At 35.9% G+C, this 13,246-nt stretch overlaps 1 protein-coding gene across 1 annotated transcript; it reads left to right on the forward strand.

Annotated features, from left to right (window-relative positions):
- The first annotated feature begins 3,385 nt into the window (after nt 1-3,385).
- Nucleotides 3,386-9,250, forward strand: LOC137006279 (uncharacterized). Its single transcript, XM_067366913.1, has 6 exons — nt 3,386-3,446; nt 5,018-5,338; nt 6,651-6,971; nt 8,827-8,886; nt 9,004-9,084; nt 9,195-9,250. Exons 1-6 carry the CDS (start codon nt 3,386-3,388, stop codon nt 9,248-9,250), a joined length of 900 nt encoding a protein of 299 aa, XP_067223014.1.
- Nucleotides 9,251-13,246: the final 3,996 nt, after the last annotated feature.

The following is a 13,246-nucleotide window of genomic DNA, read 5'->3' on the forward strand; positions in this document are numbered from 1 at the left end:
TTCCTGCTCTTTTTGTGCAGCCAACAGTGTGACAACTAGTCCTGGTCTCCTGTATTCAAACTGTATTTAAACTAGCAAATTGGTTAAAAATGTTTGAAAGTTACTGTTTGTCCTATTATTTACTATCTGTATTCTACGACAATTACCGGTTTTCCCAGTACTGAGTCGTGCATTTGGCCTTTAAATGTGGACAGTTACGACGTTTGAGCACACTTTTAGCTATTTTTGCCAAGAGTTTTATTGTGAAACTGACAGAGCTAAATTATTCTTCAAAAATCATACATCAAAGATTGTTGCAAACACAGTGAAGAATGTGTTCTAAAGTATTTTACTTTTCACTGAGGGACCTGTGAATTGCCCAGAGCTATTGAAACAGCATGGGATCAGAAAAGAGGAGAAAACCAAACAAGACTGCTGTCTCTTTATATATTGTTTTATTTTTCTTCAAAAATCAGGAGAGAGAGAGAGGAAGGTCTCAAGGAAGCTTTCAAACAAGTGAAGTGTCTTAAGACAATCTTAATTCAAAATAACATATGATTCACTAGTTACTTAAAGGTGCAATAGGTGATATTCTACAGAATTTTTTTTTTTTTTTTTTTTTTTTTTTTATACTGGTTGATAGTCTCATATCCTGATAACAATTGCTATGTTAAATGGTCTAAATTCATTTTTATAAATATATATTATTTGTGGAAGGTGGACATCAATATGTGTTTATACATACACTCGCGCACCCTGTTCACGCAGACATCATATGTCAACAGTGCATTTCATGCTGTCAGTCACGGAGCAATGCAAACAAACAGCAGCCACCTTTTACAGTTCCTACCGAATCAAAACAACAAGATTATGCTGCGTTCACGCCATAACTACCGTTATTAAGGGATGACAACCCGTGACATTCTAACTGGAGCAGTTCATGTCCTCAGACTTGGCATTATGCGTTTCCATGTCAACAGTATCAACACCTAAATTAATCTGCAGCAGTCAGGTACAAGCTCTCTAAATTGTTTATGTTCATTATTATTAATGTCATGTGCTTTGAGACATGAGGTAGTTTAACACGTCTCTTGTGATGCCTTGCCGAGAGCGGCTGTGTGTGTGTGTGTGCCTTCATGTGTTTTGGAGGAGGCGTGGCTTTGGAGAATGCTCTGAAGAGAGGGTGGGATGTTATGATTTGAAAGCTAGCTCACTATTGCTAGCCTTTCCAAAATGTCCTATTGCACCTCTAAGAGCACAATAATGATAGAACCTCAACAGGAACTATATTTTGAATTCTCAATTACTGTTTCATTTGTCCTGGAGGGAGATGATTGCGAGCCATTCATTTGTTTTGTTTTGTTTGTTTGTTTTTGAGAAGACGTTATCCTCAGCTAAAATACATATGCATGTTACTTTACTTCATGAACAAATACAGATCCTGCTCATAGCTTTGCTCGCCGCACTTTTATACTTTGGTTTTTGAACCTTTGGTTTGGTTTCCAAATACTTCTTAGCAAACTTTTAGTCATAATGGTGTCAACTTGTACTATTCCCAGGTGCAAGAATTCAAAGAGTGAACATTTAGTGGGAATTAGTTATTTTTAGTTTCAAGTAGAATGCAATGTTGTTGGCACATTTATTCAACATGATTCAACATGCCTTAGTCATGTTACCAAGGCATGTTACATTACCTAAGATGTTCTCAATGTTAGTCATGTAGTTGCTAGGGTGTAGTGGGTGGTTGTTTAATAAATAAAATCTCATTCTAATTTCAATTAACACCATAAAGTTTATTAATATTCTGTTCCCAATTTTGGATCCCTTCAACAGACATTTGCATTTTTAATTTTTATTATTGTGCCACATTCTGCTGTTTGAGCTATAGAAATGCCTGTTAACACATCTACATAAAAAAGGCAATTTAATATTAAGAGACTGGATTATCCAATATTGTTCAAATGACTTATGAGCCTATGATTATCCCTTTTCTTGACCAATGATGACATGCTTTGCAATGGGATGCCTGTTTGCAAGGTTGCCAGCCTCTGGTTTAAGTCTGTTAGATTGTTTTTGACTTTTTTCTTTTCCACTAGGTGAACCCACATCTCACTATATCAGTATTTCAAGCTCTACTAGTTAAGCATTGTGGCTTGGTGGGTAGCACTGTAGCATTAATGGCTAAAGCAAGAAGGTTCTCAGTTCAAGTCTTGGCTTTGGTCTTTCTGTGTGGAGTTTGTGTGTTGCGTATAATTGAAAACTATAATTATAAAATGAACTTTTAGAGCTAACTGCAATGTGATCTTTCTTCTACTGATATTAGTGTCAGAGTTACGATTTTCTCTCTCCTCTTGGAAACAGCGATCAATAATAACATAATATTGATCCATTCATAAAGTAATTCTGAGAAGCTGAACACAAGAGGTATGAAAAAAAGAAACTGATTAACATTTCCAGTCACAGTAACAAGATGATCAATACATGTAAATGGAAACAGGAATTTAACTTAAAAATTACTGATGTAAAGTAATATGATCATTTACAGCATAAATATTGGTGGGAACTTGCTTAGTGGTGATTGAATAATGAAACAGAAGAAACCCTTCTTAAGATTTGTTCTTCCTCTTCCTTAATGTTTATTACACTCACCTATGACATTATGCTGAAGTGTGCAGCCTAACATAACCATTTGCTGTGCCTTCTAAGTTTTGCCCATATAGTGATAAGCAGTTGTTCTGATAGTAACCAACTGACTAAGAGGGGAGGAAGTTAAACCATAGATAATCTTATACATCAGGCATACATTTGCATATTTAATCATATTTTCCCAATTCAGCAGATTGTTTTTTTAATATTGAACAATGATGAAAATGTACCCGTTTCTTATCAAGAACTTTAAGTGTACATTTGGATAAAAACGCTAATGGTTTTAGAGTCACTGGACTCGCCTGAGACCAGGTTGTTAAACAACAGATAATGTGATAAATGAGCATAGATTGCATTAACTTCTTAGCTGCCTCTAATGACAAATAATCTCCAGTAAGAGTAAAATTATAAAGACTAAACTTAATCTGCTCAGAAAACTTTTTTTACTTGAGCTTTGAATGTAAGTTTAGAATCAATCAATACTCCAAGGTATTTATACTGAGAAACTACCTCACCCCTGACACAAAAACATCTGGCTCATTACTGATACTTACTTAGAAAAAAACTCTGTCTATATGAGCCCAATCTACAGAGAGTAAAATGTAACTCTGAGTCATTGTCACTATAAATCAACTCTAGCTGGATTTAAAACTCTCAGTTCAGATCAGAGGAAGTTCACAACCACAGGAGGAGATGATGATGATGATTAAAGGAAAGGCTGTAACTATATAATGAAGAGAAAGACTGACAGAAATAGAAAATGGCTGATAAGTGTGATCTGTGTCTGCTGGGACTGATCATTCTCTCTTCACTTCTCACAGGTAAAGAAATCTGTATTTTCTCTAAAGACATTTAGTGTAATTAGTCTGAAAAGAGTTCATTTGAACATGCTCAGTTTATTCTTGTCGTGTCGTGTTTCATACAGATCATACTGTAGTCACAGTCATCTGATGATGAAAAATAATTTTCATGTTAAGAGTAAGTGATTTGAACAGCTCTCTGATGTAAGGACCACCCGTCAGCCCAACGGCGGATTCCGACGGCCTGGGCGAATGCATAATGCGTGTATGTCTTTCCAGCGCTCCTGTGAAGTTTACTTAATTTTTAGAATTTAGTTTCAATTTTACTTAAACTGCACGTTTAATCAGACTCCAGTTTCAAATGATTATTACTCTTAGATCGTGTTTCTAATTAGGAATTAATCATTGGTCATGTGTTAATTAAGATATTTGATTATTCTGGGTATCCCATATTCTCAATTATCCATTCATTAGGGACCCGATATCGCATGGAGTCACATGGCCCGGGTTTGCGCAGATCTCACAAATTCGCCTGTTCTCATTCTTAGTCAGAGGGTGTAGAGTTTACAAGTGGAGTTAGAAATACAAAACTCCACTTAATCTACTGGTCATAATGATTTCAGAAGAATCCAGAGTAAATCAAATACAACATTTATTTGTCAGGTAAGAATATATCATGCCAATTACATAGTTAGACAATTAGAAGCCAATTCAGAAATAATAAATACATAACATCAATTGCTCAAAGATGACTCTAAGAGTAAGAAATGCATACACACAGCGGTGTGTGAGTGTTTTTAAGACACGCACCCATCACTGCATGGGGGTTTCTGGTTACAGAAGTTCCCAAATACAGAAGTCCCACCTTCCCTTAAATACCCAGATCAGAACAAAAGGATTGTAAATATTTACTTCACCGACACCTGGTTTTGGGGCAGAGGAGAGGGTTATCAGATATCTTGAAGAGACACCACCCAAAAAGCAGAACAGAATTCTCATAAGCTTTCAATCTTTCTCATAATACAAGTGACTGCTGTGAAATTGAGACCATTTTACCAATCGCAGACATTTAAAATGATACTAAACATGAAAGTGAAAAAACAATAAATTCACAAGATACATCATAAAGAGTTCAGATGCAAAAGCCTCTAAGTGCCATTTGAAATGTTGTTTCAAAATGAGCATTTTTATCAAGCTCGTATGTTTAGGTTCCGTAATTTCACCTTAATGTCAATTAATAGGTCATTTTCATTGCCATTAAAGTCAATAAACTGAACATAAACATACAAGCTTGATAAAAATGCTCATTTTAGAACAAAATCTCAGATGGCACTTAGAGACTTTTGCATCTGAAATCTTCATATGCATTCTTAGAGAACTTTCAGTGACTTGAGTCGGGGGGAAAAGTTGCATAGATGACTGAAGAGAGTTTGGGCAAGGCAGTGTCCTATGCTATTTCTTTGAGATCTTCTCTCCAGAAGAGTTTTATTGTTTTATTGCAGAGTGTTTTTAGGAAAATCAAGCCTTACACTGATAAAGAAAAATAGTTTATTCTGGAGAATTGATTATTTTGTGAATGTACTGTGTTTCAGGTACCAGTGGAGGGGATAATCCTCATGTGTTCATTGGTCATGGTGAAAATGTCCGTCTGAACTGTAATAATGCTCTTTCTGACTGCAAATCAACTACATGGCTCTATTACAGTTTCAGAAATTCAACAGGAGATGAACTGATTGGTTTAGGGATAAAGAACACAGAAACAGAGAGACATGATAGACTGAGTCTGGGGTCTGACTGCTCTCTGAACATCAAGAACGTCACAAAAGAAGATAATGGATTATACACCTGCCAACAATATGTGAATGACAAACAACAAGGAACTAATGCTTATGTATATCTGCATGTTCTTCATGGTAAGTTTATGATTATGTGGTCAATTTAAAAAGCACAATTTTTCCCTTTAAAGGGGTCATATAATGACACTTTTACAATATGTAAAATAAGTCTCTGATGTCCCCAGAGTGTGTATGTAAAGTTTTAGCTCAAAATAGCCCACAGATAATTTTTATAGCATGTTAAATTTGTCACTTTTTGACACTCCGTTTTGTGTGTGTGTCCCTTTAAATGCAAATGAGCTGCTGCTGTCAAGAAGAGGGTGGAGTTTCAAGAGCTTGCGTTAGCAGTGCTGATTACCTCATGCATACTCACTTAAAATGTTAGAAACTGTTCAGCCTTTTATGTTCAAACCGGAGTCGGACAACAATGGAGAGACTCAAGAAGAATATGTGACATCATGTTGAATGCAACAGGATGTTTCTGAATGGTTAGTTGATTAATTTATGGAGCTGATTTGGAGTTATATTAAAGTCATTGATTAGCATATTCTGTCATGATAATCTATGGGAATGGGTGTAAAATGCCTACAGAGCCAGGGAATATATGCTGCATGAACATAGAACATGTAGTTTAGTTTAATAATGGTTATAACTTATGTTGTCATCTCGCTTTCATGGCATGCTTCTGCATTTGTGTTATGTACTGTATTGCAATAACTGCGTTCCAGTTCATTTTTTAATGCCCTTCCCTCGTTGACTTCCCTCAGTCTCGTTGACTCGGATGTACGTCATTGCTTACGTTGCATGAGTGCAATTTTAAAAAATAATTAATATATCAATGTTGTTTGTGGTTGGGTAAATTAAATGCGATGTGTGGTGATGTCAGTCGTGTTGCATTGTGGCATATGGAGCTGCCTGAAGTGTACATATGAAGTAGACTGATAAACTTCCCTCGTCCACTTCACGAAGTGAAACAAAAATGGCGGCAGGGATTCCCCCGAGGGGAAGTGCTTAAGGAAGTTTGCGAGTGCATGTCTAAAACTGGAGCGGAACACAGCCATGATCTCACCTCTTTGTTGACACATGGCTGTGTTCTCGGGTGCAGGGTTTATGTAAATTTTAGGGTTAGTGATGTCACTAACACTAACCCATATAAGTTCATTTTAAGTCGCTACCAGTCGTTTGTTGTATAGTACTTAAACAGAGAATTCTTTAAAAGAAAATATCTCCCTTTACTTTGAACTTTTTTACATCATAACTTTGCATATGTTGTTTATGCTCTAACAGCAACATTACACACTAAAGTTAAAGTGAAATCATAATCGACCACCCCTTTACACTCAGATGATTATTTAAGAGTCTGTGATTTGTGTCTTGTGTTCAGTTTCAGTGGTTCCATCATCATCATCATCATCATCCTCACAGACTGAGATCAGTCCAGGCTGCTCTGTGACTCTCTCCTGTCAGTTGTATTCTAGATTATCCTGTGATCGTTGGCTCCATTATGAGGGACTTCAGATGTTGTGGGCGAGTCAGGCTGGTGTTGATCTGATGACAGTCTCCAGATATCAGATATTATTCTCATCAGAACACTGTATAATCGCTCTGACTACAACACTCCTGAATGAAGATGATAACAGAGAGTGGAGATGTCAGCTTTTTCACAAAAATCAACTCAAGACCTCGATCAGATACACTGTCAAGTATTCAGGTGAGAAACAACTATAGCTACATTTCCACCAAAATTAACCAAACAATTTGTCTCAGGAACTTTCTTCCCCCCAGACATATTGCTAGCTGTGTTTCCATAGCGGTCTTAAGTACCGTAAAGATAATATGGTGATGTAGGACTGCACGTGACTTTCTAGTTCTCGCTGGATATTGTCCTCCACATATAAGCTTAATAAAGCCTGAGCCTTGTCGTCGGTCCATTGGACGTATTTTTTAAACTCCATTGTTGATTCGAGTAGCAAACAACTCTTACTGCATGCACTGCAACAGACTTTAAAAAACTATGGTTGAAATAAAATGCTGCATGGATTCAACCAATCAAAATGCTGTGTGAACTCAACCAATCAGCATGTTCAGCGCCCGAAAGTTCTGGAACTTTGAAAAAGTACTAACTAGCGAACAGGTACTTTTAGAGGGGGATTTTTTGTACCCAGAACTTCATTTAGACCCTGGTTCCTGCAGTAGAAACAGTACCAACCCAAAGTTCCTAGTTCCTGGGGAAAGTTCCTCCAGTGGTAAAGCTGCTTTTTACTACTGTAAAATATGATGTTAATGTCCTACAGATGAACATTCATATTCTGCAGTTGATTCAACAATACTGATTCCAGTCAGCAGCTCAAACTCTGAGAAGAAATCAAGCCAAACTACAGCAGCAGATCCTACACAAGGTTCATGATCACTGTCACACATCATCAGTCTCTCACTGCAGTGGTTTGCACTGGCTTTAATTAATCTATCCTTTAATTTGTACAGAGAATCAGAAGTCATTAAATACTCCAAACTCTGAGAGGACAGCAGCTGTACAAACGCCTGTATTTACTGAACAAGGTATTTATTTGTGTCTTTCTTATTTACAGTGCAATGTATCCCTAACGCTCAAAATAATTAATTGGTTTGAGTAGGACAAACTTAAATTAAACAAATTAGTTCAGTCAAATGAACTTTTATGAGCATTTAGAACTTTCTTTTTCTTTCAAGTTCACAGAACTGATATATTTTAAGTAAACTGAACTGTTTTACTGTTTTGAGTTTTATGAACTTATTTATTTTAATTTAGATGAACTTAAGTTTAACTGAAACCGGCAGGGATTTCTATTTCCCAGCATGCTTTGCCCATGGCACTCGAAAGGGAGAGTGCATGCTAAAAATGTTTTTTTTTTTTGTTTTTTTTTGTTTTTTTGTGCAAGATTAGTGTTAAGTGGGAGATTTAGTGGTGATTAATGTTTTGTTATGCTAAGAGTTTCTGCAATGTGGGTTTTTGGAGAGTTACCATCATGGTGACAATTCAGTGCATGTGGCTTGGTTTGAGAGCAAGCATGTTAAATGCCTTATATTGCTGTACTCATTCAGCAAGTGCTATACCATGCTATTGTTAACATGTTAACAAATTAAAAAGTTAGCATTTTTTGAATTAGCTTGTTATAGCTAGCTAATTTTACACTAATAAAAATGTTTACATTGGGGTTACATGACAATTTTAAGTTAAATGTATGTGTACTCAAACATTTCAAGTTTAGAACAATTAAGATGTATGAGTAGTACAAAATAAAAATCTGCCAGTTCTGCTTACTTAAACTTTGAATTTCTTAACTTAAAAATTGAGGCAACTCATTTCCTCAATTTTTTTTTTGAGTTTTGCCAACTTATTTGGGTTTACAGTGTGCCATTTATTGAGAAAGAGCTTATTAAATTTGTAGACTTCAATCATTCACTTCCCCACACAAACAGGAACTCAGCTTAAAAGCTAATGTAAAGAGTACCTATACAGTACATATACTCCTTCATATATGAAGATGTGATGATGTTGTTTATATGTGTCATTATGTGTTGAACAGATCCAGATGACACAGAATCAGAAACTGAAGTCAGTGTGACTGCTGAAACATTATTCAGAGGTACAACCCGTTCATTTATACTGACAGTTTTTAAACGCTTCATCAATAACTGTTCATTGTTTAATACTCTTGACTTCACTCATTTAATGTTTCTCTTCTTCCACACATTTCCTGCAGCGATTGTGGTTATTGTTGAGATCGCAGTGTTTGCTGCTCCTACTGTGATTCTTCTTCAGATCATCTGTGCAAGAAGAGCTGGTGAGTTTGAGCTTCACACACTCTGATGATTCACACTCATCTGATCTGGAACTATCTGCAATCATGGTAAAAACACACACGAGAGGTCAGTGAATGGTTTTATTTTGCAGGGAGGAAGGATTCTCAGCACCCAGAGGAAATAGAGATGCCTACAATATTACAATAAAATACTGCTGAGTTTGGAGCAAATCTGAAACAAGATTTAAAATAGCAAAAACTTATAGAGGATTGTTTTTTTAGCCACGTTTACATGTACGCTGTTTTGTCATTCCGATTGAAAGATTCAGTGGACTGTTTACATGAGACGTTATCTAATCCGATATGGTGTTTACATGTGCCGCCGCTTTCAATGACTTTGTGACATGCGCAGCCTATGTGTTTGCCACCTTTTATTCCTTTATTTCTTATGCGTGCTATTTTTATGTAAAGTGTTGCTCTTAATCAAGCAACAGCATGAATTTGTAGCATATTACTGCTGTAAGGTATGAGGAAAAGACGGGCGCAGGATGTTGACCTTTTTGGTGGCTGTGCATCTCTTATACTGCATCTCAATACTACCCCTCCCTCCTCCGAAAAGCAGAAGCGTGTGGATGAAGGTCTATAGTAATGATACACTGAGTTCCTTCAGTGTATTTAATAAATGTGTTGTTTCAGTTTTACTCCACTTTGATTTTGCCGCCGTCATTTTGCATTCTGACAACCCCCAACCTCTTGAGGCGATGACGTAGAAGCAAAGTAATCGGTTTAACATTTACATGGCAGAATTTTTATTTTGTTCTGTTTATAGAAAGGTTTATCCCACCCCTCTCAAACTGGTTACAATTCCATTCGGTTTGGGCATTTTTATTCCCATTGAGGTGTTTATATGGAGCATTTTCATTCGGACTGGACTTTAAAACCGATTACAATGCTCCATGTAAACACACTTAATGTTTTATTTTCTTCTTCTCAGAAAACAGAGAAAAAACTCTGACCACCCTGAAGAAATAGTTTAGAGTAATTTTTTTTTTTTTTTTTTTTTTTTTACAAAGAAAAGGCCAGATTTATTTTCATTTTATGGGTTTTAGTGATAATTGCCTACAGTGTTGAATGTCATTTTCTTGTGGTTCATATATAAACTGCTTTAAATATAATATTAAATACAGTAATTGACAGACTGTTTGTAAAATCCTCTCTCTGTTCTGTGTAATGAAGCTGATTTGGTGATTCTTATATCTTGTCTTTTCATTTCTGTTTTTAGCATTTTTATTTTCCATTTTGAATGATTGCTACTAATTTTCTAAATAAAACCTCTGTAATTGTTTAATATGTCTCCTTTCCTGAGATGTTTGTTACAAATATGGTGATTCATGAGCTTGTAATGTGAGGATGAGCAGCAGCAAAGATAAACTAATAATGAAATGATTAATTCATGTTCATAATAATTTCGCATAACTTTATTCTGATTAGTTCAGAAATCCACTTTGATAAACTAATGACTTTAACACACCTCACCTTCTCTCACAGTTGGGTTACAAGAGCACAGTTATTGGTTTAGGCTTGTTAACTGAAAAGATAGAGTTGAATGTCATGCAGCAGCACTTAACGAAAGAAAAAGAAAGTGATATCAGTATGATTCAGAATTCACACCAATCACCAGTCTTAACTGGGTCAGAGATGATCACTGCTCGTTGTGGTTAAACTAACTGAGTTCTCACACTCAACACTAACATGTTTCTAAACCTCGACAGTGAGATCACAGCTCTGAAAACACCACAACTGCTATAATTACTTCATTATTTTAGTTCTGTCTTGATCTCTCGGGATATTGGCAATTGAGATTGAGATCCTCTCTTACCTGAGAATTTCTATCAGTACCTAAGCAAGGTTTACAGCAATGCCAATAAAGCTTTGGTGCAACAGCTGAAGAGGACTATTGCTATATATTGTAAAGCACTTTTACCTTACACAGTTAATGGGAGATCTAGACAATACAAGTACTATACATGTGCTTTTGAGTGAGAAACAAGCTGATGCATTGACAGATAAATCTGCATAATGATGACAGACAGGAAGGGATAGAACAAGCACCCCCCAAAACAGAACAGTAGATCTAGCACCAAGACATATGTACTGCATTTTTTATTTTATTTATTTATTTATTTTATTTTTTTTATGGGACCGTATGTTTTACTATGTTTGTGTGCCTTGGCTATCTTATCGACCAGTTTAAGACTAGAAATTCATGCTGTGTGTTCTTGTGAGCAAAGATATAACGTTGCAAGCTGATAGAGATGGGAACTCAGCAACCAGCTGAGCAAGTGTCATCAATTAGTCAATTGATAATGATAGGGTAACCCTTATTCTTTGATAATTAAAACCATTAGAAGTGATAATGAATGTCTGAGCTGCATCAACATAATAGCATAGCTAAAAAAACATAACCCTTGAATAACTGATGTAATTTTATGCAGATGAACATGTAAACATGTATGTGAATGCTTATTTACTATATCTTCTCATCCATGCTTAGACAGCATACTCACAGACATACAAACAAACAATAGACCATTTGCTGCTGCTGCACAGACAAAACTGCATAACGATCCAACTTATGCTTGGACGCCACCAGATTACAAACAAAAATGACATTTAGTATTAACTGTATTGATGGGTCTTTTAAGTGACATACTAGCATCTGAATCAACCACACATATTTAGCATTACTAATGTGACCAGAGCAGTATTTTCTGGTTAGATTCAGATGATAATGACTACGCCACCCTGGGATTTGCACACAAGGAAATACAGTAAAAGGGACACAGGTTTGGTGGTGCAATGAAAAGACAGAGACGTGTTGTCCAATTTAACAAAATAAACTTATTAACAAAAAATAAATCAACCAAGAATCATCATAGTCATCATATACACACTAGCAAGTTTATTATAACAATTATATTAACTCTCAAGATTAAAAGAACATTTCTCCAGACATCTATGCGAAGGCCAATCAAGTCACAATCAGTGTTGAAAACTAAAGAAAAGTTGGACCTTCCCCACCAGAAGTTATGTATAACAAAAAGTTAATTGCCAAAAAAAAAAAAAAAAAGACAAAGCTAAAGCTTACCTTAGGGGTGGCAATCTAGCTGAAATAAATTGTGCTCTCAACTACACATGTGCAAAGCAAACAATAGGAAGATGCGCTCAAAACCTGGTGCTCCAAACTCATAACCACGTGTTCCACCCAAGCTCCCAAGTGACTAGCCTCCCCCTCAGCACACTCAGCCTTGGCTCAAACTAGAGTAAAAAAAAAAAAAAAGTGATAACACTTTACGTTAATGTTTTATTTTCAAAATAAAATTTGAATTTCATCTTGATAAACAAGAAATCAGTTTTTATACACTGCTGTGGATAGGCATCATGACCTTTTTGGAGAGTATCATGGGTAAGACAGACACTTCTGGTAAGCAACATAGTAAGAAAAGTGGCAGTCATGAAATATTAATAAGAAAACCGCAAATACAACACCCTTCAGTTTAATTATGATGGTCAATTTTTGCTGCATCAAGCATTTTGAGTTAAATAAAAATAGTTAAATAGGATTAGTGAAATCTGCTAATCCAGTCAGAATTAAAATTAAATTAAATTGCACAATTACCAAGAAAGCACCAATAAAAATGTATAAGAGACTGAACTGAAAGACCATAATAAAATTGCATTAATGTAGTTGACCGGTCTATAGGGGAATTAAATTAATAAGCAGACCTGCAAACAGGGATGGATCCGGAGGATTGCACACTGGTGGCCACCAAAAACACTGAAGTTTCTCCTTAGTATAAGTGTTTTGTGCAGTTCCCTGAGGAAATCCAAATTATTGACAAAAACAGAGAGACATGCTAGATGTGGGTGCTATGACTGTATTATGCACTGACCTGTTATATGGAGACTTCTGAAACATCTCGTTATCCTTGGGAGAAAAAAATGAAATTTGATCCATTGCAGAGATTCTGAAGTTTTTGGATTGTGTTAATTAAAATAACTTGTGAATTGTGTTGAATGATCAAGATTGGGTGACCAAGATAAATAGACCAAAGAGATGTATTCAGAATTTATAAAGGATCAATTTGACTGATACGGATCTCTGAGTGTTTAATTTCCAGATGAAGCCAGATGACTTCTGTGA

The sequence above is a fragment of the Chanodichthys erythropterus genome, chromosome 18 (genome assembly GCF_024489055.1).
Source record: "Chanodichthys erythropterus isolate Z2021 chromosome 18, ASM2448905v1, whole genome shotgun sequence".
NCBI classification, from domain to species: Eukaryota; Metazoa; Chordata; class Actinopteri; order Cypriniformes; family Xenocyprididae; genus Chanodichthys; species Chanodichthys erythropterus.

Bases quoted from the DNA above. Each gene is read 5' to 3' on its own strand.
- LOC137006279 (XM_067366913.1), top strand. From the start codon at position 3,386: ATGGCTGATAAGTGTGATCTGTGTCTGCTGGGACTGATCATTCTCTCT. The intron at 5,339-6,650 runs GTAAGTTTATGA...GTTCAGTTTCAG, and splicing joins ATATCTGCATGTTCTTCATG to TGGTTCCATCATCATCATCA. The intron at 6,972-8,826 runs GTGAGAAACAAC...TGTGTTGAACAG, and splicing joins ATACACTGTCAAGTATTCAG to ATCCAGATGACACAGAATCA.